The 27,579-nt window shown below is 52.1% G+C and overlaps 1 protein-coding gene across 2 annotated transcripts in view; it reads right to left on the bottom strand.

The window, feature by feature from the left end:
- GRAMD1B (GRAM domain containing 1B) overlaps positions 1-27,579 on the bottom strand; it is a 174,076-nt gene that overhangs the window by 34,569 nt on the left and 111,928 nt on the right. For both annotated transcript variants that reach the window (XM_047070182.1, XM_047070183.1), the window contains exons 3-4: positions 12,025-12,235; positions 5,793-5,813 (exon numbers count right to left, since the gene is read on the bottom strand). In XM_047070182.1, coding sequence (XP_046926138.1) covers positions 5,793-5,813; positions 12,025-12,235 — 232 coding nt within the window. The remainder of the gene's footprint in view (positions 1-5,792; positions 5,814-12,024; positions 12,236-27,579) is intronic.

The raw sequence follows: 27,579 nt of genomic DNA, 5'->3' as shown, positions 1-27,579 counted from the left end.
ACCGAAGGCCAAAAGGATTCCCAGGCAGCTCCTCAGACCTTGAGGGCCAAGTAGCAATGCTAAGAGCAGAGAATCTGACCCCGGGGTCAAAAGGAGACATGGCTCACCTATTTTAATTTAAAAGAGTCAAAGAAATTTGGCTCAAGGATTATCAAGATCCTTGGGATCTTGGGAGCTGAAGCCAATGGGGCCAGGAAGGGGTCCAGGCAGAAGCGGGGGCAGCGAAGAGATAGCCCTGGGACTGGGAAGACTTGACTTGGGACCCCAGGAAAAGTCAGACCTCTGAAACAAATGGAGCACCTGCCCCACGCCCACAGCTATGCCCACTGTGTCTGCCTCAGGGGTCCCAAGTCTGCACATGATGGAGGGGGGCCCTCTGGCCTAGGAGTGTCCGAGGTTAGAGCCAGCGGCACTCAAACATGAGCATGCTTTAGAAGGACTACAGGAATGCATTAAAGATGGAGATGCTTGACTCCCAAACCGAAGATTCTGACTCTGAGGAGCCCAGGGTTTCCCGGTTAAAAGGTTTTAGAGAAAGTAGAGCTTGACTCCTTTCCCAAACTCCGATCTCCCTGTCTTTAGCATCTGCACACCGGACACAGCCCCACGGCCTCCACCTGTCACAAGCGCAGGCAGGTAGCTTCATCAAAGCACTGTCCTCCCCAGGAGGGGTCTAAACCTCAAACAGCCCTCTATCTTCTACAGCACTGAGCATGACGCGTTCCAGATGTCTGCTGCTCCAAATCTGTTTACCAAACGATCGCATTCCTCATACACTTCTAGAACTGTTCCTGTTTACGTCGCATCTTCTGTGTGCACAGCCACACAGATCCAGAAATACGTGCATCGCTTCCTGGTGCCCAGTCCCTGTCTACGCTCTTCAAACCATACACCTGAGCTTCTCTCAGGCCTGTGTGTGTCAGCCCTACCCTCTGCGGTGTAGCAGGAGAACCGAGTAGTTCCATTTTGCAGGGTGACCAGAATGCCTCTCTCCTGGGCCATACCAGACCCCAAGATCTAAGCAGTACCTACACCCACGAAAGCTGCATCCTTACAGTAATTGCCCAGAAACGTTTGTTTATGGCTGCAGGCCAAACAAAGGGATGACCTCGGTCGGTCGGGTGAGGCATAGGCAGGATACACCCAAAGAGATAACTCTTAGGAGACAAGTCTCAGCGCTCAGCCTTCGTCTCCTACACCCCCGACAATGGGCTGGGCTGGGCAAGGCAGGACGTCAGGCAGCTTGGGCCTGAGACGAGGGAAATGACCCCGAGCTAAACATTAACTCTATGGCAAACACTGGGAGCTGGGACCGAGTGGTACCCCCTCCCTGGGTATGACACGGGGAGGGAAGGGGTGGAGGAGCCCAGGAAAAAAAACAGATGGATTTTGGAGGAGTCCTGGCCTCAGCTGGGAAGAATTCAATTAAGACCCTCAAAGGAAATCCCGGCCCTTCAGCCAAGTGCAGGTAGGGAGAAACCAGATGTAGGAGACAGGGGGAGGCAATGAACAGAGAGGAGAGAGATGGGGGCAGGACAGCATCGTGCAGAAAGTCAAGGAAGGGGTAGGACTGGGAGGGGTTCTCATCAGGAGAGACGGGACCATTCTAGAGAAGGTGAAGGGTGGGGGTCGGGGGCAGAGGTCAGGAAGACTCTTGGAGACCATGGGTAAACAGGTGCGGACAGATGGGCAGAGCTGAAGGAAGGACAGGTGGCCCCACCTGGAAAGAACAGGCTGCCGAGGCTGTCAGCAGGTCGTCTCTCAGACCCTCCATTTTCTACATTGTCCCCCTAACATCCCCGTTTCATGCCCACAGAGCTTTGTTCTCTTGCTCTCAATCTCGTGCCTGCCAGGCCTCCTTGGTCAGTCATTCTGTAGGATCGGTGCGATCGCTTTCCTGGCCACCAAAAAGCCAGCATCCCCGACCAGGGGCATGGGGCAACTTGGGCACTGAGTCTCTCCCAGCCACCAGGGTCTAGGCTCCTGACCTCTGACCTCAGACAAGCTCCTTCCCTGGGTTGCCATGACGACTGACCCCCCACGAAAGGGGTGACGCAGAAGAGGACGGTACCTGTGCCCACGCGAGGCACCGGACAGGAGAGCTGTGACTGCTTCCTCCAAGATGCGAGCCGACTGTACCCAGCAGGTGCCATCTTTTGGGGGGCAGACCACACCCCTTCCACCCCCAACTCTGCCCTTGGCTCCCTCCAGAAACTAAAGCCCTGTTTCTGCTCATCCCTCTGGTTCAGGTCTGCCAGGGGCTGTGCCTCCCAGGCTGGGGGCCTTGGTGAATAAAGCTGGTATGGTCAAGTAAGTAGAGGGGGAAGGGTTGAGGGGAAGAAGCGTAGATATAAACAGGCCTGGGAGGGCCTTAGGGCAGTTGTGGATTGCACTGCCTTCATATCCCACTCTTGACCTTCATGTCATATCCCTGGCTAGAGACCAGAAGCCCTCACACCTCAGCCTTTCCACGTGTGTCAGGGCCTAGCCACCTCTTGCCATGGGCCCACTCTTTAGGCCCGGTTGGTCTGCCATCATGATGACCGCTCTTCCCTGGCTAGATAGTAAAATGCGGAAGGGAGGCAGGTAAGGAGGGAGCCGGGAGTGGGCGGGGAGCTGCACACCCAAGCTACTCCGACAACCTGAGATGTTCTCTCGGTGGTCAGCAGCTCTGCGATGACCGCCACCCCCCCCCCCCACTCCTGAATCTGACCAGGACACTTGTGACTGTCCCCAGAGCTGGGATTACAGAGCCTTTGCCCATCCCGTCAATGATGGCACATCAGCCGCCACCACGAGTGTCAGGGGACAGATTACAAAGAGAGTTGTCAGTAGAGATAAGCAGGGGGGATGGGGCAACACAGTAGGTGTCTTCTGGAAAACCATGAATGGACTATCAGGGGGCAGTGCAGAGGAGGGGAGCGGTTTGAACTGAAGTTTCCTGATGGGGCCTCTGCACGCGAGAGCACAGGCACATGCGTGGCGCACAGCAGGGGGGTGTCCAGCCACCCAAGGACGCAGGCACTGGGGGTATGAGGGCACCCCACACCTGTGTGCATCGATCCAGGTGGCTCTGGGGAAACACCCAGGTGGTGCCTTCCTCCTGATGGAGGCAGGGCAACGGTGACTCGGGAACGGTCACGCTCAAGTCCGTGCTACAGATAATGAGCACACTGGTACCATCAGAGCGGGCAGAGACGGGGTGGGGGGAGGGGGGGCAGGGGATGACACCTGCTGTGTGGAACAGGCAGCATCTGGCTTCCCCCACAGACACCCAGAAGTGGGCCAGGCACCAGCCTCGGCCTCAGAAGGAAAGCAGGGTTTTCACCCCAGGTTATCTGAAGCCAGCCTTTCCAGGGCTCTACCCACTATGCTAGCCGCTGATCTCCCTCCTGATGTAAAAACACACGAAGGCAAAGTGGAAAGGTCACCTAGATACAGCGCCCCACACCTCTGGCTCGGGCCGGCTGGAGGTCCCTCGTCACCTCTCTGCGTCCGAGCCTTTGCTCGGCTCTGCCTCGTCCTCCCAGCGTCCACCTAGCCCTTCTCTGTCCTTCTGACACATCATCCCATTCTGGGGCCTGTCCCTGCCCCGTGTCAGACCTCCACAGAGGAAGCCGGGGAGGAAGGCAGACAAGGAACCGCATCTGCCTGGCAATGCTGGATCAGGGGGGAGAGGAAAGGGGAGCCACAGGAAAACATTTCTGGAGGGGCCTCGTGGGGTCTGGAAGAAGCCCCAGAGGGGAAGCACGCGTCCAGGAGAGCGGTCATCAGGAGGAACGCTAAATGCTGCTCCGCAAAGAGTCCCCCTGTGCACTTGGCCTCTGTGAGCTAATGACTTGTGCCAAGGGGAGAGTCGATAGATCATGTTTCTGGGATTCATGCGGGGTGAGGGGTGGAGGCCGGAGGAGACACGGGCCATCTGTGAGTCCCAGGAAGGCCCGGGAGACGAGATGGAGTGGAGGCCCGTTTTAGAGGGAGACGTGCGGTCAGCGAGGGTCTCCAGCCGCAGGGCATCGGTCAGGAAGCAGGGCTCTGGCGGCCCGGCTCCTCTACCATCTCCCACTTATCTGTCGCCGGAACGCCTGAGTTCTGGGCCTCACGCGGTGGCTGGCCTTTCCAGCTGGCCTGCGAGAGGCAGCGTCCACTTCCGTCCTTCCCTCAGCCGCCAGCAGTGATGTGCGGGGCCGGGGGAGGCGCCGAGGGGAGAGTGTGGGGAACCTGCCGGTGGCAGACAGGAAGGGAGAGCCGGCCAGAGAATGGGAGTCAGAGGGGAGAGGGAGGAGGAGCCAGATGGAAGAGCCAAGGCGAGGAAAAGTGAGGTGGAACAGAGAAGCCTGACTGAAAGAGCATGAGAGCGAGAGGGACAGAGAGAGAAGAGGCGAGGGTGGGGGCCGGCAACCAAGACGGGGACTCGCGTGTCCAGATTTGGAAGTTTCGACGGTCTGGCACGTCTGCAGCCACCTGCTTCCCGTTCCTTTCGGGGATGCGACTTTTTGGGGCGGAGGTTTCGTCAGGCAAGGGGCGCTGGAGCCCCTGCACAGCTCGCAGGAAAGCGGCCCCCACCCTCCTCCCTCACAGAAGAGCTCTAAGCAGCGCCGGGGTGGGTCCACAGGGAAGGGCTGGGGAATGAGAGGGGACAGTCCGGCTTTTCCCTGACACAGGCCGCCTCAGTCAGCGAGGTCCCCCAACCTCTGCCTTGTCTGTGCCAGGCTAGCTCCCCACGGAGCAGCAAGAGGTACCTGACCTGGGGGAGTCACTGAGCCCTGTGGGAACACAGCCCGCACGTACACACAAGCGATCCTGACCCAAGTCCCTACGTGAAACCCAAGCCTCCCCACTCCCACCCCCACCCCCGTGTCCACAAGCTCTGTCACTCATGGCCACCTTCTCCCACACTTGCTGCCCCCCCCCCCCGAAGCCTGCTGAGGCCCGGCCCGATGCTGGGGAAGGTGGTACCTGCATGATCAATCAGACTCGAGTGTGGGGAACAGCAGACTCGGAGCAGGAAAGACAGCTGACCTGAGGCCAGGCTCTCCACTATGCAGTTCCAGAGGGCAGAGTACAATTTGGTGGCAGGGGCCAGCTGAGAGAATTCAACCGGCTGCTCTCCGGGGGAAAAAGTTCAAACTGCTGCAGCCCAGTCTATGCGATGGGGGTTGGGGTCTTGGAAGGGACTGTTTACCCCACAAAACAGTTTCTGGGTCTGCAGCAGCTGGCTGAGCTACCACCGTGGACGACCTCAGGCTACGCCTCCATCACAGACCCAGGAGCAGTGGGCGTCTTCTAGAAGGAAGATGCCCCTCGGGACTACTGAGGTGTGCCTTGAGGCAGAAGTCAAATTCTCCTAGATGGGACAGCCTCTCTACTTAACAGGGGAAAGTTTTCTGGCTGCACTGCCCCCAAAATGTCTCGGCTGAAGGAAGGAAACCTTGCCCCTGAGTTCAGGCCCCGGGGCTGTCCGAGTCCCAGAATTCTGTCTGGTCTCTGGATGCCTCCCCCAGCTGGGCCCCTCCACTGGGGCTGGAAGAGCCCCGTCCAGGAGTCTAGGGGAGGGCCATCCTTCCCAGGTGTCTCTGAATCAAATCCTCCCTCACCAGCAGTCCTGTCCTCCTGCACAGGAAAACCAGTCTATCTGGTGTTTCAGGGAGGGGGCTGGTCAGGGGCCCCTGAGCTTGCTCAAGCCCACGGGGCGGCCAAACCTCTCCTCGCCACCTCTCCGTTCCCCAACCACCTCCGTCCACCACCCGCTTCCCACGTGCCCGGACGAGAAGAGAAACAGGGATACTTACATTATACCAACTCTGGCTTTTCTGAAAGGACAAAATAAGAGAAAACACAATTAGTCTGGGAAGAGATGGTGGCAATGGCCAGGGTATTCCTGGCTCCAGAGGGAAGGTTACACAGACAGCAGAGGGCGGGCAGGGAGGAGGAATCCAAATGCAGCCGGATGCTTCCCATGTGGCTGCTCGAGAGGGGTCCTCCTTTCTCAAGACAGCTCCAGAAAGGAGGCCCAGGGAGCAGTCCATGCTGGAAACCTCACCGAGGTCGGGGCGGCAGGCAGCGGCAGCACCAGCCAGAGCTCAGCTGGAAGGGAGTCGGAGCCCCATCACGAGGTTTTCTGATGGGGGTGAGGGGTGCGCTGCAGGCATCCGAGACCCAGTCCCCAAATGGGCCCTGACCAGAAGCAAAGTGCAGAGAGAGACCAACCCAGCCTTCCGCTCCAAGACAGCCCCTCTGTGGAAGGCAAGATGGGACCTTCGGGTAAAGGAAGAAAAGGGGCTGCCTGGAAACTTCCTCCGACTACGCTCTCGGCGAGCAGAGGCGTGAATTCCTCCTTCTGCTCAATAGCTGGCTGATGACCCAGGTGGCAAAGGGGTCCTGGGGAGGTTCTGCGCTGAGAAGAGAGTTGAAGTACATGATTGCTGGTTGTCCCTCCCCACTCTGTGCTGCTGTAACTCGGTTCCCAACAAAATCAAGACTCCGTCCCAGCTCCAGACTTCAGGAGCTGGTTCATTTCCTGCCCTGGGCAAAGGTTACTCGTTTTCATGGCCACCGAAAGTTCTTTAGAGCAAGAGGGATGGCTAACATTGTGCTTTGTCTACCTCCAGTCTCTAATCCCACCTGAAAGCTAGACAGGTGGACAGGAACACGCACGCATACCTGCCTGGGCCCCAAAACCGTGAGGTGCTGATCCAATGGTTTTAGATTGGGGATGGGGTATTTCAGGTTGTAAAAAACTTGTCAAGGATGTAATTCCAGCCAAGAATCACTGCATCAGGGAAACTGCTGGTCAACAACTGTACACACAGGTGTGGATCCTGGGCACAAGTGGCAACTTTTGCCCTCCCACCTCGTTGAAGGGGCCCCCGACTCATAAGGGGAGGAAAAGGGCAGCCACTGTCTCAGAATGTCCACCGGGAGCAGGTCTGGCTGGGAGGAGGGTGGTCATGTGACCAACCCCCCCCCCACCAGCTCCCCCGTTCCACCAGAACTCTCTAGATGCTCTCTGTAGTCATTTCCCAACAAAGGCTATCACTATGGCCCATCTGGAAGCCACACACTCGAACCACGGCCTTACCTTCTCCTCTATTCCAGAGGTCTTAGCAGGTCAAGGGGCCAAATCTGAATATTTAAAACCAACTATTTCACTGTTGAGGGAGCTGTTGCCCCGTGGGAATCCTGGACCTCGATCTGAACATGAGCCTGTAAACATTTGGCGAGAGCCACCCATTTCTGGAGGTGAGTGGATGGGGCAAAGAGGCTGTGTCTGACCTTACTTGTACCTTGTGAGGTCTTCATTCCTGGGTCCTGTCTCTGAGATCACAGGGCATGGCATTTCACCAAACCGAAGCCGGGCCCTCAGATACCTGCTTCACAGCTGAGAGAACACTCCGTCACCCACCACCCCACTGTCCTGACCTTCGTGTTAGACCCTGGGAGAAAAGGGGACAGCAGGAATGAAATCGGGCTGGGTGCGGGGGACCCAAGATCCTTCATGATTACTCTTACGTGCTGTTCCCACTCCTGCCTTAGGTATTCCTGTACTGCCACATAGATAGATGTCCCTTTGGAATCCGTTCAGAGTGACAAAGAGCCTCAACCAGGGAACCGGTGTCCCATTTCTGTGTGATACTTTTGTGTAATATTTGCTCGTTCATAAAGGGGGGGAGGGGATAACTATTTGTGTTCCCAAGTACTGAAACGTGTGAAATGAACCAGCCAGAGCGAGGGCTTCTGTCCTGTCCCTCAGCATGACACTCTACCCTCATCAGCCATCTCCAGGCAGCTTCTCATCTGTCACCGCTAAGAAAAATGCCCCGCACCCCACCCCCCTGTCAAACCCATAGTAGCTCCTAGGAATACCCACTGCGGGCACGAGTCCCTCAACTCTGACCAACTTCCTGGAGGCAAATTTCATCCTCTGGCTTCACTCTCCCAGGGCTGAGTCCCCAGCTCATGGGGGCAGGGAAACCAGAGGGGCCACGGACCTGGGAAGGGAGGAGGGAGGAAGAGCAGAGGCGTCCAGGGACACAAGTTAGGGTGTCTGCTATTGCAGCTTCTCTAAAATGCCCCTCCTTCGCAGAGAGGGCCAGAGGCATGGAAAAAACAGAACTAGGGGGTGGGGGTCAAGGCTTCTCTGACAGGTTATGAATGGATTCGGCTAAAAGGGGAGGGGGGGAGTCAGGAAAAGTACTCAGAGCTGCCCAGGACAGGGAACTGAGCAGAGGACAGTTCCACTGCCTCCTAGAAGGGGTCTAAAGAACAAGCACTAAAGGAATACGAGGCCTCTGGAAACAGACCCACCTTCCCTAGAGACATCTCCCCAGTGCAAAGGCTCCTGGGGTCGGGAAGGTGGGGGCTGGGGGGCCAGAGGAGGGGAAGAGAGGAGCTCTACTTATAGGAGGTACGAAATAAAAGAGACTTCTTACTTTGATCAGGTTAAGTCTGTCATACTGGAAAGAAAAAAACCACAAAAATTAGGGTTGGAAAACAAGGAGAAAGGTCAAGGGGAAAAGCTGCAGCGAAGCCACAGGCCGGGTGACAGAGCACACCCAACGCAGGAGGACTCCCCTACTGGGGTCATCGCAGAGGCTGTCCTAGAGCAGGAGCTGGCGGGAGTGGGGGAACGGCCGCTGGCTCCCCCTAGTGGCCGCAAGCCAGTACTACAGAGCAGAAGCTGGGTGGCCGCACAAACTCCAGGGGTCTGGGGAAGAGGAAGGAAAGGACGCCTTGACATCTTCTCGCTCGCTGCTCTGGGCGGGGCTGCACCCAGAAGGGTCAGCCTCAGCAGTACAGTTACACACTCACAGGAGAGGGGCCTTACGGATCACCTGGTCTGTCCCCTCCATATTAATACGAGGAAATGGAGGCCCTGAGAAGGCAAGGCAGACACCGCCCATGCCTGGCTCCAGGGAGAAGTGGAAGTACTTTCCAGGCAGCCTGGAAAATATACGAGGTCATCTCCTCTAGAAGATGGATGGGAGACGGGGGGAGGTGGCCTGGTGGCCGTAATAGCAACAATAGCTCTGGCGACCAGAGCCCTTTGCCACGGATACGTCTGGTCAACCTGAGACCACGTTCCAACCGGGGGAGGGGGTATCCTAACCACAGGAGCATGCTCTCCACCTCTCCTCACCTCACCTCTGCAGCTCTCCCTCGCTTTCCGCTCCAGGCCCCTGACCTGTGTAGCACCTAATTCCTGAAGTCTGTGTGTCCCTCACACACACTCGTTTCCCAGACCGACCTCAGCTGCCACCATTTCCCGCTGAGCTGGCAAGGCACCCCCGTCACCCACAAGTCAGTCCTGTTCTAATGGCGTTTGGAGGATGGTGGTGGCAGTGGTGACAGCTGTGACTGGTGGGAGAATGGGGCCGAGGGGAGGCATCCACCCAAACCAGGGACTCGAGGACTATGTGTCTGCCTCACCGAAGCCCATCAAAGGGAAAGAAAACCTAGACACCCCCCCCCCCTTTCCCAGCACCTCCCTCTTCAGCTCATGAGAGGGGGACCAAGGCTAACTTTGAATTCAGCTCTTGATCCCTTCACAACGCCTCATTCTGACTCTCAGAGTCCCAGCCTGGCTCAGCAGACCAGTTCCATGAAACACGCCCGTCACCCCACTCATTTATGAGTCCTCCAGCCTCTGACGTGTAACATCCCCAACTACACACGAGCCTCTACGAGTCAGGTCTGGCTTCCGGACAATCTAGGCACGTTTCTTAAGGTTTCTTATTTCCCTTCCTAGCCTGTAGGCTGCTGGGGGGCAGGCACGGGCCCGTTACTCGTTTCCCGAGGAAGACCTACCATTTAGGAGATTTTTAAAAAATCCTCCTTACGGACTACTCGCCTCAACCCAGCACCCGACTAAGAGAGGCTGCTCTGTGGGTGGTGGCTGACAGCCATCAGTAACGTGCTCACCGAGCGCCCTGCTGGCATAGGGGTGAGAGGAGACGAAGCCCGCAGCTTCCGCTCAGACACAAGCCAGAGAGAGAGACGGCATAACCCGATGCCTGGGGTCTAGCGACACGTGTCCTCTCGCCAGCCAGAGCTGTGAGGGGCTGGGAGCGGGTGCTGACCCCACGGAGCACTCCTCACTCCCCACAGGTAGAGCTCCTCCTTCCCCACCCACCGCGAGCAACCACCATGTGAAGTCTTCAGAGCCAAGATGTGCTTTGAGCCTGAAGGGTCACAGACTCTGGGCTCAGCCCCGTGTCTCTTGCTCTTCCCTCAGGAATGAGAACAGCTGTTCGCCCTCCTCCTCCCCAAGACACTTACAGAGGCTCAAGACTATTATTAAGTCATCCCTGTCTTTTTCTTCTCCAGGCGACATCCCACCTCCTTTTCCCCTGTGGGGGTTATTTCCTGAGCCCTGCCGTTCTAAAATACCTACTGCTCACGCTGGACTCCCTCCAAGTTCTCTTCGGACCTCTGAGATCCTGGGGGCCAGGGCAGACTCTGGAACTGCCCCCTGACCTCGTCGCATTTCTACAGGGCCTGGCAGGGGCTACTATCGATGTCCATCGACCTCCAGATCCTGGTACCACGCCCTTCTGGAAGAATAGCTCCAATCTGATCACACTTCAGGATCCTAAGAATACCACAAGCCCCCGGGCTGGGCAGTGGGTGGAAGCCGTGAGGGATGCCCAGGCTGAGCAGCTGTCAGTGGGCAGGCAGAGGGAAGAAGGTGCCAGGTAGAGCTCCTGAGGTCACTTTCCCACACCGGGGAACTCACCTATGGGAATCTGTGACCCTCTATCATCTCGTCCGGGGACTCTGGTCTCACCCACTAAAGCAGGTGTAAGCGGGTATATCAGGACCCAAAGCCCAGCTGGATGGGGCTTCCCTTCCCCCAGAGCAATGAAACTAAGCCCCGGCAGGACTCTGCTTCTAGATGGCTCCATGTAAGGAGGGAACAGATTCCCAACCCAAGGCAGTATTTGGGGAGCAGGCAGAGACAGGGGAGGATGGGGGGCGGGTCTGTTCTCCGACTTTGGGTGCAACAGGAATGGTCCCTCTGTAACTTCAAGCCAGCCTGCCAGGGGGCAGTGGGGCCGGCCCTTCTGGGAAAGGGACCAAGCAAGACATGGGCCAGAGTGGGCGGGGGTAGAGGGAGGGGTGCGGAGCGCTACAGACAATTCAACACCGGAGGGGAGACCAAAGACAGAGACAAAAGATGGCTTACTTTTGAGAGGCGCTTGTGAGACTAAGACCATGCATGCAAAGGAGGTATTTGGGAAATGGTGGGGAAGAAGAGGAAGAACAAGAAAATCAAAAGACAAATCAGGTGGGAAGCCAGCTCCCGTGCCTCCCAGGGGCCCCTTCCCCTCCCCGGGGCCTAGGAGTCCAGCAGTAAAGAGAAGCTTTCTGAAGGAGCATCTAGGCAAAGACCACCTCCTGCTTCCCAAAGGACTGAGGAGGGGACAAGAAAATCTCTGGGGACCCATAAGTAGTCCGGGCCCCCCTGGGGCTCATTTTATGCCTTTCCTTAGGCAAAGGCCCAGGCCCTCGGCAGGTGGCACTGACACTTGCAGGGGATGGAGAGGCCCTGTCACCGTCCTCCTGGCCAAATGAGTACCAAGTGGGTTATTACCAAAGGTGAGGCAGAGTGATAGCCAGGGCGGAGGTTAAAAACCCCTCTCTTCCCTGAGGACTCTCTCTTCCCGGCACTATGCTCCTCCCAGATAATGCTCCCCTCTACCCCGAATTTGAAAAAAGGAAGCAGGACTAAACGGATGACCCCCTCCTGGTCCCCAGAGCACCCTTTCTCCAAATCTCGAGGCACGTGAGGCTCCCTACCCCAAAGGGAGACAACAGTCACCGTGGAACCATTTAACTAGCGCTTGGGACACTCTGAGTGCTCCGCTGAGAAGATAAACTAGGGTCTCCCCCGCCTGTCCTACCCTCGCCTCACTGACACAAGGGCCCTCGAGGAAGGGGTTGTCTACCTCGCTGACCCCCAACACTGGCTTCCCCGCAGCCAGCTGACGAGCAAGTACAGAGTCCCGGCAGCGCCCGACTCACCTTGGAATTTTTGCCGCCACTCCGGCCGGACTGCGAGGAGCAGCTGCGCTGGACGCCCTGCTCCGGCGTGGACGGGGATTTGTCCGAGGAGTGGTCTGAGCCCTTCTCCACCATGGTGTCTCCGTCCGGGCTCTGCGGGGTTGGCGAGCGAGACCGTTTCCGGAGGATGGGGGAGCAGGCCGGCGTGCTGCGGTTTGAGTTACTGGCAGTGCTGCAGGGGCAGATGGAGAGAGGGAGTGGGGTGGAAAGGGGGGGAGGAGGAGGAAAGACAGGCAGTCAGTGATTGAAGACCAAAGACGGGTCCCAAGGAGCCAGCTCAGGGAGCCAGGGTCAGGGGCTGGGGAGAAACAGGGAGAAAAGGGCCCAGCTATGAACTCACTGCACCGTAATACTGCTGCTGGCCAGGAGGGGGCGGTGGTGCCGATGTGAAATGGAAGCAATGTGAAATGACATAGAAGGGGCAAGTAGGGCAGTTAGACATTTAGATATTCATCCATCCATCCGACCATCTGTCTGTCCATCCATCCAAATATCGTTCGAGCCCCTATTACATGCCAAGAACTGTCTAGGGAAAACAGAATTTAAGAGCTGAAAGGCTCATTACAGATCATCCAATAGCACGAGCTCCTTTTATGCACACTGCATAACTAGTTCCGACATTTTGTTTTGCAGATATGTGCCCATAAAAATAGTTAAGAATAATCCTACTTTCAAAGCAGTCACATGCATATTATTTCACTAAGGCATTATTTCTTAAGGCATTCCTAACGGCAAGTGCCATAATCCCTATTTTTAAGGTCTTCTGACTTGCAACTCAAGCACAGCACAGTATTTCCTTGTAAGCCATGTTACTCTCTGCTTCCCCTGCCCAGGGGAAAGATGAACACAGCAGAAGTTCTCACATTCCATTGTCCCCTCCACCCAAATTCGTCTCCAACAGGCACCGTATACATCCCACAGTACCAAATCCACTCACGCCAAGGCTTACAGGCTGTAATTATTTACTACTGGACACTTAGCTTGTGCTCTTGATGGAACAGGATAGGCGTAAAGAAAGAGGGGAGGGGAAATGAAGTTAAGTTCTACCAAGTGTTTGCTTTGCCCTGAGAGAATGGAAGGACAAACATGGAAAAGGACATGGTTAAGTGGGAAAGAGACAGGGGGAATGGGAAGGGAAGCATGGACGAAACTGCAAAGGCAAAGAAGCACAAGGGTGGGGGGATGAGAAGCCGAGGGCCCCCTCACCCACTCCGGTCAGAGAGCAGGGTCAGGCTTCAGGGACAGCCCAGATCTGAGGCTGTGAGGGCCCCTCCATCCCAGCCTTCCCTAAGTGAGTGGCACGCAGGGTAGGGAACACCGTCATTTGCATGAAGATCCAGCTGTGACCTCAGACGCCCCATCGGACCCATTTGCAATGAAAACCATGCCCCTCTCAGCAGAACCTTGCACCTGGGGATCCTCAGCAGAGAAGGAAGGAAGCCCAAAGCCCAAACCAGCAAGTGGGGAAGGAGGGCAGCAGGGGGTGAGTGCAATGCTCTAACTTTTGAAGGAAACTGATGGAGAGAAGAAAAAAAGGAGGCCAGACAGAGAAAAGGAAGACAAATGTGACCAGAGGACGTATGGAGACACGTTAAGACCCAATGTTTTGCTTCCCCCTAAAACAGAATTCAGATAGATATTGCTTACAAAACTAACGATAACTGTGATTTTGAAAAAGGAGCTCTTGGAGCACCTGGATGGCTCAGTCGGTTGAGCGTCTGACTCTTGATTTTGGCTCAGGTCATGATCCCAGGGTCGTGGGCTCAAGCCCCACATCAGGCTGCAGGCTCAGTGTGGAGCCTGCTTAAGCTTCTCTCTTTTTCCCTCTGCCCCTCTCCCTCTCTCATTCTAAGATAAATTCAAAAAAGAAGAAGTATTTCTTCAACTTCTTACTCTGCCATTTTATCCTCTGACCACCGCACCCCCCCCAACTCATTCACTACTGCACATCGAGGAGAGGGGAAACTATGTTCCTTTTCTTCACTTGGAAAAGCAGAGTCTTGGAATGGTGGTGAGGAGATTCTCGGGATATGGTCTCTGGGGGGAAGCCTCTGAAAGCTCCTGAAGGGTAAACTCGGGTGCTCATCGTCCTGGGGTAGCTGCCTCTCACTCAGGCCAACTTCAACCCACAGCCAAGTACTCCAAGGATTAAACTGTCTTCTAGGATTACTTTGCTGGAAGAACGGTCAGGAACTCTACCCCTAACCTCAACTAGTTTGCTCACAGACATACCAGAGTGTGGACGACGCCTAGCACACGTCCATCTCAGTCACGACAGCTCGGCTCCTGTCTTTCCCTTCAATCAGGGACATCTTGACACATGGCGAGTCCAGGTGCGAGAATGGAAAGGAGGTCTCCTTATCCTTCTCCAAACTCTCCATCCCCACTGGTAACAGGCTGTTGAGGAGGGCTTCATTCAGCAAGGGCTGGGCACAAAATTCTAACCTGGAGGAAACTCACTCCAACTACCCAAAACCACATGAATCTCCCACTCAGTGATCAAAATGCCCATGAGATTCCCTCAACCACTGAGTGGCCCCATATCAGCTGACCTGACTGACACGTGCCACCCAACGGATACCTAAATTCCTACTTTCAACACATCCGTAAGCTTATCCTGTCATTTGTCGTGTTAGTCTCTGTGCTTTGAAGGCCACTGATGATCCGTGTTGTTCCTGAAGCGCTCTTCTCCACTCCCTGATGCCACACAACTCTTTCTATTCCTCTTCTGGCCTCAAACGCTGGTTTCTCTCTTGCTGACTCCGCCTGAAGTCTGGTCCTTCCCCACGGCCCGAACCATCTCCTGCATAACTTCAACTGTACCTTGCAGCAGAAGACTCACTCCCCTGTCTGTTTCTGGCTCCGATCGCACTTGCCCCCTTCAGCTCAACAGTCTGCGGCCGAGTGGACAACCCCTCCAAAGAGAGGTCTCAGTTCAGACTGAGAACCGAGCTCACCATCCTTCCTCCCGAAACTCCTCCCACTACCACCCCACGTCAGCGGCATTACCATTCCTCGTCTCCCAGCCTGCAAATCCAGGTCTTCTGTGTCACTCCGCAAAAAGTGAGTCACCGGCTCACATCGATTCTATCTGCGGAAAGCTTCTTAACCCATCCTTCCTTCCCTCCCCTCCCCCACCCAGGGTCTCTTGCCTAGATGCTTCCACTAGTCGTTTAAGTGGTCTCTTTCATCTCCTTTCCCTGTCTCGTACTCATTCCCATCTCTGTCATTCGATCTATTTTTTTAAATTAATTAACTAATTAATTTAAATTATTTATTTTTGAGAAAAAGAGACAGGGACAGAGTGCAAGCAGGGCAAGGGCAGAAAGAGAGGGAGAGACAGAATCTGAAGCAGGCTCCAGGTTCAAGCTGTCAGCACAGAGCCCAACAAGGGAGATCATGACCTGAGCCAAAGTCGGACACTTAACCAACGGAGTCACCCAGGTGCCCTTGTCATCAATCTTTCTAAGTACAAGCCTGATACTATCTTTCTGCCCACCACGCCCCCCCCCCCCAACAGGCATGCATCTTAAAGTCTCAAATCCTCAGAATGGAAGTCAAAGTTCTCTCCCGAAAATGATGTTGACACTTGCCTGTATTCCAATACTTTATCTCTCCTTATACAGTCTTTGAGGGTTTCCGTATCTTAGTCCCATGTATCTTCCACTGGTGTTAATACGCACTCGCTTCCTCCTGTCTCCAGGCTTCCATACCTACCACTACTTGTACGTGAAGGGCTCTTCCCGCCCTGTATCTATCTATCTACTGGAGTCCTATTCAGCTTTTAAGAGCCATCTCAAACCTCACCTTCCCCACAAATCTTTTTAAAATCTCCACCACTGAGACACCTGGATGGCTCAGTCAGTTAAGCGTCCAACTTCAGTTCAGGTCATGATCTCACGGTTCGTGAGTTCGAGCCCCGCGCCGGGCTCTGTGCTGACAGCTCAGAGCCTGAAGCCTGCTTCGGTTTCTGGGTCTTCCTCTCTCTTTGCCCCTCCCCTGCTCATGTGCTCTCTCTCTCTCTCTCTCTCTCTCTCTCTCTCTCTCTCTCTCTTTCTCTCAAAAATAAACATTAAAAAAATTTAAAAAATAAAATAAAATCTCCACTAATGAACTGACTAGAGCATTTAATATATTCTGCCTGGTACACACACTCTTGGGGGCACCCACCTCTGCACCTCCCACGTGGTTTCATGTGACACCTTATAAGTAGTGTGTGCTCCGGGGATGTCTGCTGAATTACGTATCAACCTAGTGAAGGTTTTCACAATCTCCATGGCTTTAACAATCCCCAGGATCATGACACCTCCCAAACAGGTACCTCCAACCTGTTAATGAAAATAGCTAAAAGTTGGGGCGCCTGGGTGGCTCAGTTGGGTAAGCGTCCGACTCTTGATTTCAGCCCAGGTCATGATCTCAAAGTTCCTGAGTTCGAGCCCCACACCAGGCTCCCTGATGACAGTGCAGAGCCTGCTTGGGGTTCTCTCTCTCTCTCCCTCTCTCTCTGCCCCTCCCCGACTTCTGCTGTCTTTCTCTCTTAAAATAAATAAACTTAACAGAAATAGCTAAAAGTTTATGAATGTTTATGAGTTCCTGGCATGGTACCAAGCAGTGATGAAGCACTAGTTTATTTTATTTCCCAGCCAACCTATGAAGTGTTGGTGGAGAGTATCATTCTTCCTCTTTTCAGGTGAGAAAACTCAATTACTGACAGATTTAGTAATTTGCCCAAAGTCACACAGACAGGTAAGTGGCAAGAGAGGATTTGACATGCAGGCCTATCTGATGATAGAGCCTATTCTTGGAACCAAGCACTCGGTAACATTTGCTGGGTGAATAGATAGAAGGATGGATGGGGTGGTTGGGTAGATGGAAAGAAAGAAGGGATCAGCTTCCTGCCTGCAGTTTTTAATCCATTCCCTATTTTGCTGTTACAATGAACTTTCTAAAAAAAGTGATTTTGTCATTTTGACCATCTTCTCCCTTGCTTGAAGTCCTCTATGGTGCCCGACCTCCTTAGAATGAAATCTGAACTTCAAACTATGGCAGAGAAGCTCCTCAATGATCGTACTTCAAGCTACCTCTGAAAGTTCCATCTTTGCAACTCTTCCCAGGGGACCCTTTGCCTCAGCCATCCAGGACTCCTTACAGATCCTTGTGCCACGTTCTTGCCTTTCCCTATCTTTTCAGTCTCTCTCATGCTGAAAATACCATTTCCCCCTCCAGGCGCCCTCCCAACATTGACCCCTCAAGACTAAGCCCAACTACTCCCTATTCCATTCCCCATTCCACTCTAATCCTTCACTATACAAGAAGACAGCTGGGATTCTAACTCACCAAAATCGCTATTTGATTTGCTACATGCATACCTAACACTCTTCAAAGGTATCCCCTTATCCTATAGATTTGGATGTCCTGCTGAGCAAATAAAACCCAATTCCTCTGCATCTCATAACCCTACACTATTGTTGTCTTTCCAGCGAACTCTACAATGGGCCGTTAATCCAATCCTGCCACCATTATTAATAATAGTATTACTTTCTATTTCAAAACCTTGGGGATTTAAAGCTAAAAGGGACCTTGGATTTACTACCTAAAGGAAAGGAAGACTGGTATTGTAGGAGCTACTGGACCATGGCCTCCTTCCAGAACTTTGCACATATCCACACATAAGAAATCTAAGAAACACGGAGGCTGCATGGCTGCCAGAGTGATACGCTTTCAGACCTGGATCTTCTGCTCCACACACACACACACACTCCGAGCATGCGGCATTCAAGTCCACAATGGTGAGTGACAAAGGATCCCTGTGCTTGGGACATTATTATAGTCGGGAAGAGCCAGACACGTGTTCTGCTCCTTCCAACATAAGCAATGAGTGGCAAGACAGGGAAGAGTCCAGGAATCTTACGCAGACTGCTTCCTTGAGAATTCAGCACTCGAGACGTGAGCTGGGTCCTAAATAACGTGTCAGAGTCAGCCAGGTGAAGGCATGGCAGTAGGATGGAAGAGAATGTGCCCAAGCAAAACAAAACAAAACAAAAACCCTGTATAAACAAAGGTGTGGAGACCTAGAACAGCTGGGGATACACAGAGCATTGCAATGTGTTACTGAAGCGTAACATGCTTAAGCTGACGCACATGAGACTCCTCAGACTATCAACTCTCCCCAGTAATAGGTCCACTGAGACCCCCACCAGCCACTTTCAACCCACTCACTGCAGGGGGGGGGGGGCAGACCTCATTCACTCACTTCCCATCTCTCCTTTTTTAAAGATCTCCAACAACACTTTTTCATTCCTCTCCTGGTTACCCTGCTAACAAACAGTGAGTGCTTCCTTAAGTCTAATACCTCATGTCGCTCCTGGGTGCGGAGCGACAGGCATGTGTCTTGTAATCTCTGTGGCAGAAATGATTACACGGAAGGCAAACAAGTGAACCTGAATGAGGAACACCACCTAAGCTGCTGGGATGGCAGCAGTCCCTTTCCTACACGCTAACACGTTCCACTGGCCTGGCTCATTCCCAGATCCCCACTCACCCTCCGCACACCTGGACACTTCATGTTTCACATCATCCCTTCCCCCAAGCCCAGCCCCGCCATGACCGCCATGATCAAATGGTTCGGCCATGATAGTTTCGGTGCCAGGACACTGGTAATTTTTCTGACTCCCTGATACATTCCAGGGCACCCCCAAACTAACAGGAAGAACATTTAATTAGAAATTCAGAAAGCCAGTTTCAAATGAAACATTTGTTTGCTGAGGGCCTGCTTGGGCCGTTATGTCAGGATTAATTGCCGGCCTGTAGAGTTGTGTCAGCAGGCTCAGGCTTGAGTCCCAGCTCTGCCACTTGCTGGGTGACATCGGTCTCTGAGTCTCATTTTTCTGCTTAGACAAATGAGAGGTGTTAATGCGTATCTCATAGGACTGCTATGTCGAATGAAATAACATGAGTGAAATATTTAGTGCAGGGCCTGATACATAACAAATGCTCAATAAATACTACGGAGCTTCTATTATTGTTCAGAAAACTTTTGTTCTGGGGTGCCTGGGTGGCTCCGTCAGTTAAGCGTCTGACTCTCGAAATCCGGCTCAGGTTGTGATCTCTCAGTCATGAGATGGAGCCCCCGTCAGGTTCTGGGCTGAGTCTGGAGGCTGCTTGGGATTCTTTCTCTCTCTCTCTCTCTCTCTCTCTCTCTCTCTCTCTCCCTCCCTCCCTCCCTCCCTCGGTCTCTCTGCCCCTCCCCCACTCATGCTCTCTCTCAAAATAAATAAACATTTTATGTTTATTTTTGAGAGAGAGAGAGAGAGAGAGAGACAGACAGACAGAGTGCAAACAGGGGAGGGGTAGAGAGAGGAGACACAGGATCTGAAGCAGGTTCCAGGCTCTGAGCTGTCGGCCCAGAGCCCGACACAGGGCTCGAACTCACGGACCATGAGATCATGCCCTGAGCTGAAGTCGGACGCTTAACAGACTGAGCCACCCAGGCACCCATCAAAATAAATAAACATTTTACAAAAAGAAGAAGAAGAAGGCTTTTGTTCCTCTTTGTAAAATGTGGAATAATTACCCTTGCCCTCTTTCCTCAGAGGATTATATGGACGTGCTTCAAATGCTCCCAAGCAGGACTTCCGGGGACCACATCCACCAGGATGTGCAGGATCCTTGAAGTGCAGAATCCCAATCCCACCCCCACGCAATAAATGACAATTTCCAGGAGGTGGTGTTAGGAATCTGCATCCTGAACAAGCACCATAGTAGATATTGCACTCTAAAATTTGAGAGGACTCCCAAGGATTCATCAAAGGATAAGTGACCGATCTGTCCCAGATGACAGAAACTCTTACGACTCCTTGAGTGAACCGCCCATTCAGAGTCTACCATGTCACCAACTCGCTGGAACAGAAAATTAGTTGAGTCTGTCATAGAAACTGGCAATGGAGAATCGAGAGCTGATGAGGAGTTGGCTCAGAGATATAGTTCTCACAGTAAGGCCATGACTCGGCACTCGATGGGATGTGTCACCTTCGTTTGGTGTGGGAGCCTGACAATTATCATTAGAGTCCATGCCCACAACCATATGACAAACATCGAATCCCTCCCTGCCTTTAGCAGCATCTAGTTAAAACAGATTCTGATCTCTGGCGGTCCCTAATGCCTAGCAGACGACCATTCTGTCATCCAATTCTGTGCCTCCCATCGCCATGCCAATTGTGAGGTTTTGTCAGTAACTCTCCTCAGTTCCTTCTATCAGCACTGCAAACATCCATGTGAATTAGCCAGCTCCACTTTGAATCTCCCCATAGCACAAAGCCCACAGGTATATTTGGGTAGCATTTGCCTGAAATTTACACGCTGCCTGCAAACGCCTCTGTGAGGTCTCTCCACCTAAACTGGTTTCCTAATTCAGTTTAGTAGGGCTCCCTGAAGCTGGCTTTTTTCCCCAATTCCTCTCTATACTCCAGCTTGCCACTTGACAATGTCTCTGTACCCTCTTAAAACCACAGCATACTAGATGGAAAGGGCGGGGTCCAACAGGGACTTTATAGACAGGGGACTATGACCAGAATCACAAATCCCAGTGGAGACCCCAATTCCCCTTGGATCCTCCTCCTTAAGAGAGCAAAACACCAAGTCATTGAGGAAAAAAAAAAATCTTCCCAGGCCCCAGGCCCCAGGCCTGCTTCACTCCTTGTTATGATGTTCCGGAGTTGCCGACCTTGGTCCCCTGTACCCATGAAGATAAAGCCAGCCTCGGGTCCCCAAGAGATGACAGGTGCAGAGCAAGAGGTGGAAAGTCTCACCCTGTCCGGTCCTCTCACTGACGGATGGGAAGCACAGGCCCAGAGAGGTGCCACGACTGCCCACCAGGGGGATAACAGGGAGCTGGACATCCCAACGCTCAGCGCAGGGGGCTCAACAGTGCAAGTCTCAGTGTCTCCCCAACCCTTCCACTTTTTAAGATACTGGATGGAGAGGAAGTTTGAAAGAATGAGAAATGTACTACGGTTTCTCTTAAGAGGAGCTCCCTGTGACCGTGTATGAAACCCACCCTCTGTGGACCTATTACTTGGAATCTAAACCTGGTGACAACTCTACCATTAGGTCTGGTTCCTTCTTTAAGGAAGAAAGCCAACTTTTGTGTCCAACTGTGATTACCTGGTTGAAAACAAAGGCCAGGCAGCACCTAGGAGACAGAAGCTTTTTTGCTGTTGCTGTGGTTGTTTTTTGTGGGTTTTGGGGAGGCGGGGAGGGTTGTCATTGTTGTTGTTGTTTTTAACATTTTTTTTTTTAACGTTTATTTATTTTTGAGACAGAGAGAGACAGAGCATGAACGGGGGAGGGGCAGAGAGAGAGGGAGACACAGAATCGGAAGCAGGCTCCAGGCTCTGAGCCATCAGCCCAGAGCCCGACACGGGTCTCGAATTCACGGACCGTGAGATCGTGACCTGAGCTGAAGTCGGACGCTTAACCGACTGAGCCACCCAGGCGCCCTGTTGTTGTTGTTTTTAATGGTGCAGAGGTTCTCTTCCCAACTTATGCTACAGCGGAGTCTCGGCCTGGCCCAGCATGCCATGCTTTGGCTGGTTGTGGCAGCACGCTGCATTTCAGCAAGGGGCAGGAAAGGAGAGGGCCCCCAGGACACTGCCTTTCTCCCTATCACAGTTCACAAAATGCCAGCAGCAGAGCCCGAACCAGAATGGGCCTCCCTCAACTGCTTCAAGAGCAAGATTTTGACAAAGATGAACATCTCGTTCCCTGTCCTCTGTTTGGGTAACCTGCTGAAATTCCCTGAGGGCTTTCCAGGTTGGGCCTTTAGGTGAAGTATACAGGGTGTTCAGGGACAGGTTCTGTTTGAAATTCAGAACCCAAAAGGTAGAACTACAGGCTGTTGCCACATCAGATCACAGGCAGAGGAAACTGACAAATGGAAGACTGACAATTCTCCAGACTCACTAACTGGCCACTGGTTATCCACACACTGGCCCAGGCCCTGCCCTCTCTCTGCCCTCTGCCTCTCATGAGTCCTCATCTCTGTAGATATTGTATAGATAATTCAGGTCACTTCCTATAGCCAACAAGCTTCACTTACCCAATCTTCCTTTCCTATCTTGCTCAAGTAACTATGGAAAGTTAAAAAAAAAAAATGGTTTTTTTTTTGGGGGGGGGGTAAATTTTACAAAGGAAATAAAGATAGCAGAACCCATTCAGAAACATTTGCAAAACATTTGATACCTAGATGTATCTCATTAGAAACCTACTTAAGCCTGGAGGGAACTACTTGTTGTGGGGGAAAGTCCCAGCAGGGACTTCAGTTGTTGATGAATTTATTAATTGACCTATTAACATAAGGGCCAGGTTCATGGAAAGTCTTTGGCCAAGCAGAGAAAAGCAGACCTTCAATTACCCTTCTACTGGTGTTCTCGGTCCAGGGAGGTGATGCGTGGAGAGAGAGCCCTGATCACAATGGCTGGAGCCTCCATCCATCCTACTCCCCCACTCCCTGGCTCTCCTGCAGCTTCTGTTCAGCCAGAGTTTGGAATTCAATCCAGGCACAGGCATGACAAACACTATTTTTCATTTCCATGGAGACCAAGGCCTGCAATAGAACCAGGACTCCATGCCTGAAATGCCAAAAACAGCCTGACCCACTTTTCCCCCTTCCTACAAAAACAAAATAAGTTTGTTTGGGTCCTGCCAGAGCTCCGGTTATCTCTATGGACACTTTGAAGAGGAAGGAATGATAATAACCTTTGAAAACTCTGACGATGCTACAAAAGCTGTCAGAAGGCAGACACGAATTGCTTCACCCAAAAGGCTCTCAGACCAAACCCATCCTGTGTCCTCGTCTTAACCTTCTGGAGGGAGAGGGTCATATCCCCTAAGACAGGTACTTAATGGCTGGCGACACTACTCCCAGAATCCAAAATCGGGGAACTGTTTTCTTCAATGTCCTCTTATGCCACTCTGCCCCTCACTCTCTTCTGGCCTCCCTGGACCCTTCTGTTCCTCGAACACACCAAGTCCACCACCTGCCCCAGTGTATTTCCCTTCTGTCTGGGAACTCTATTATAGAGTTTTGAATTCTGGTTCCTTTTCAACCTTCAAAGTTCAAAGGCTACCTCCCTAGAGCAGCTGGTCTTGAAGGACCACTGGGTCTAAAGCGCCCTCCCTTGTCTCCCAGGCAATCATGATCATGGCCTGCCTTTCCCCCTTGATGGCATTTAGTAGGAGCTGAAATTGCCTTTGTCGTTGTTTTGCTGAGTTCTCTATCAATAGAGTGAACACTCCGTGGGGGACAGGGCCTTGTCTACTTGTGTGGGTCGCCAGTGCCTCTAACACAATGACTGGCACAAATCTGGGACCACGGATGCACTGCATGAATAAAGGAATGAGCTCTTTTTAAAGCCATTCAATCCACTGTTCGGCCACTCTGTCAGACATTTCTTTCTTAAGCCTGCCCTAAATCTGCCTTGTTGTAACACCAGCCCACTGGTTCTTATTCTGACTTCTGGATCCATATGCAAACTGAAACTGGTGACATCACTTCCAGGTTCTATGCTGGCCTGGCCACTTTCTCTAAACATCAGTATGTATGTCTGAGTTTACATTCTGAGCTGCTTTGTGCTCTTGAGAAAAATGATTTTATCTTTCCGTGAGTCTGTGTTCCTTGTCTGTCAAAGAATCACAACCTACCTTACTGGGGTGAGGGGCAGAATCTTAAAAAGCAAACAAGCAAACAAACAAAGCGATTTGGACAGTACCTCCCCCTAAAATAAAGGTCTTCCTGTAATTGCTCACCGAGCAAAAAAAAAAAAAAAAAGTGTTGGAGAAGCAGGAAGTGAATTCCTAGTTAAGAAACTGAATCCTGTTTCTAAATTCTGTCCCTTTCTTCATGGCACAGAGGGTGAGAATATCAGTTGTTGCTATGCACGCCTTCAGCTAGTTCCTCCCTCCATGGGGCTGGGAAGATAAGGACTTAGGATGGAGCAGAAGATGCTGAAATTATTCAAAGGAACTTAACTGGTTTCGTACCGTTTCCTTTCCCTGAGATTATTCGCTCGCTGCAGGACAAACATCTACGTTGGGAGACAGTCGTGCTGGGTTTGCGGGCAGTGCTGGCTGAACTGATCTGTCATAACAGTCTGTTGCTTGGAAAGTGCCTTGGTGGTCATGTAATCCAACCTGTCACCAAGTGCAGGGGTTTTCTCCGCAAGGCCCTGACAACCGCCATCCAGCCTCTGCTTCAGATCTCCAATGAGAGAGTACTCACTGGGTGGCCACATACGTGCCTGGACAGCTCTCAAGGGATTTTTAGGACCATGGTCCTTATTTCTCCATGATTCTTGGAGATCATTATCCATCCAGCTCTCTCTGAGCTTCACAGTCTTTGGAAATTAAGCTAACCCTGCTGATTTGATGTCAGTGAACAAGCATTTACTGAACACCTACTATGCACCTCCAACCCTGAGAAACCTATTCATCCTGAGGGCCCCACAGGGCAGTGACTTGTGTCATGGTTCTATGTAGATACACAGAGATGAAATACACAATACTAAACATGATTATGGGCACACAGTAGGGACTTAATGCTTTTAAATTGGACTATCAATCTCAGCCAAATCTAAGTACAATCCCACCCTAAATATTTCAGAAGCCTCAACACTCAGAAGAACGGGACCTTGTAAAAGCAGACAGGTGCTAATAAGCTATCCCAGGAAGCCCCTTCCTTGAAAGAGATTTCCAATCCATTGGGAGGCCAGAAACCACCGGAACAAGGCAGGGCGCAGTTCAACTGAATAGAACTTCCAGCTTCTTCTAACTTTGCCCCCATCCTCAGCATGAGAAATGTTGCTACTAAAACTGAAAAGGAACTTCACTCTGTCTCTCTCTCTCTCAAAAATAAACATTACCCCCCCAAAAAATCTTTTTAAGGGGGGAGGGCACCCGGGTGGCTCAGTCGGTTAAGCATCCGACGTCGGCTCGGGTCACGATCTTGCAGTTCATGGGTTTGAGCCCCGCCTCGGGCTCTGTGCTGACAGCTCGGAGCCTGGAGCCTGCTTCAGATTCTGTGTCTCCTCCTCTCTCTGCCCCTCTCCAACTTGCACTCTGTCTGTCTCTCTCTCTCAAAAATAAACATTACCAAAAAACAACAACAACAAAAAAAACTGAAAGGAACTTGTGCCGGATCCATCCATCCATCCATCCATCCATCATCCATCCATCCACCCATCCATCAATCCAGTAGCTGAGGAGACCACACTCCATGCCAGGTAATGCTCTAGGCATTAGGGATACAGGCTCTACCTCTAAGGAACTCACAACGGGGTGGGAGAGACAGACATGTAATGAACTAACACCATGCGATAAGAGCTCCTTGGCCTCAATCAAAACAGCTCCCTTCACTACCTGCCAAAGAGTCAGCCAGTCCTGACTCAGCCCCTTCCCTGAGTATAACCTGGGAGCAAACCAGTCCTCTCTGAGATTCAGCATTAATTATGCAACAAGAAGGCGTGTGGATGCCACCTAGTCCCCGCAAAGATGTGACAGGAGGATGACAAAGAGTGTCTCAAGGATACACTGGGAACTAGTGAGAGGAAGCAGCTTCTCTGACATAGAGGGACTCCAATCTGAATTAGGTGAGGGATTCAGAAACGAGATCCTGGGGTCCTTGTTAATTCAGACTCATCAGCCTTCCCTCTCGTTGAGGCTATGCCACATCAGGCACCAGAGGCTGCTGCCATGCTGTCAGAAGAAAATTCTGGGCCAAGCAGTCTCGTAGACTAAGGGGTACGTAGGGTGTAGGTGAATGACGGTTAAGTAACAGCACTCAGTGCACCCTTCTCTCCTCTCACTCCTGCCTAAGCTCATGGTTAAAACCAAGTGCGGCGAATCCTTTCCAGACTTCTATGGATTCAAATCCAGTTCTGATTTCCTTTTCTGCTGGAGATCAAACAGAAACAGGCTGAAGAACAACCATTATGTTAAAATTACAGAAAATTTTAGAACAAAGAAGACTGTAAGAGGTCAGCCAATACGTCTGGCTGCAGGCAAACAGAAACACCCAAATCACCCAAGAGGCTTCACCCTACTTTAGCATATATCCGAGGTACAAAATGCCAAGGCTCCCCTTTGTGATCCTTCTCACTGCCCTCTGCGATCATCAGGACGTTCCCTACGATTAAAACAAAAGTCTAGTAAAATGCATTTAATACCACTTTCTCTTATTCCAGCTTTCCGGAACTCGAGGTCAGTTCATTAGCTAGAACCCTTTCTCAGTTCCCATACTCCTTTCTTTGGGTGGAATGATTCCAATTCCTTAAACCTATTTTCAGAAGTGAAAAATCATTTCTCCTACAATCTCTCCAAATCTCTGTTTAGATTATACCTCAAGTGACAGAAAAGTCATTAATTGATCATGCAGTTCATTTCACCTTTGGACAACTCTTTTTATTTTAAGCTCAAACTGTTTCCTGTGGCTTCCTACCAAAGGTCCCATTTCTACTCTCCCGGCAGACATAGAATAATCTAATTCCTTTTACACGTGCAATCTGCACACGGCTCGCATGCTCGCTCAGTCTTTTCTCCTCCAGACCTGCCAGTCCCTCCAGCATCCCTTGTACAGCATGGCTATGGACCCCACAGCCACTGGCTGGGCTCATTCCAGTTCATCCCAATCCCCCTTACACTCTGGAGCCCAGGCATTGTAATCCCACAGAGAAGTGCTCTCTGATCAGCTCAGAATAGAGCACAGCCACCACCCCATGGGCTCTGGAAATCAGAATGCAAACGTGTATTTTTGGATTCCTGTTCTGAATCAGGAGACTCTGGAATTAGTCACTGTTCTCTTACGAAGTTTCTGGCTACAGCCTATAGGCTAAGGAGAGTGCCTCCATGTATGCCATACATATGCATATCCCTACAGGAAACACCCCACCCCCACTTTCCCCCCTAACCTGACAAACCTGAGTTCGGTGAGATGATAAAGTATCCATCCAGTTCTTGCCCCAACTCAGGCTATATCCCAACTCTGAATGTGTTTATATGAATTATCTCCAGGTCAGATGCAAAACCACAGCCCTTAGAGATTCTCTCATCTGAGGATGCCAAATCCTTAGAAAATGTTTTCTCTCCCCCGAGTCCACACACATTTGTTCCTTGGACCCTCACAGCCTGACTCACAGATAAGCTGAAGTTTCCCCTAACTGGCCGAAGCAATACTGTAAGGTTCCGAGGTCGTTAGGAAACCTGAATCTAGCCCTGTCGTGTCCATAACCAAGAACAGAAGGGTGCGTGTGTGCAAACGCATATATAGGGAAGGCTGTCTGCTCCCTTCACACCTTTCTAAGGCGGTCTCAGGACTTTCCCATCAGGACTGTCTAATTCGGGGTCAGCAAACCATGACCCACAGCCAAATGCAGCCCACCATCCATTTTTGTATGACCCACGAGACGGTTTTTACATTTTTAAATGATTAGGGGAGAAAAGAAGAGTACCTTGTAACATGTGAAA

The sequence above is a fragment of the Lynx rufus genome, unplaced genomic scaffold (assembly GCF_022079265.1).
Source record: "Lynx rufus isolate CCGP_SWC_20201006 ecotype Redwood Valley unplaced genomic scaffold, mLynRuf1.p SCAF_9, whole genome shotgun sequence".
NCBI classification, from domain to species: Eukaryota; Metazoa; Chordata; class Mammalia; order Carnivora; family Felidae; genus Lynx; species Lynx rufus.
This window is presented reverse-complemented; position numbering and strand designations above follow the sequence as displayed.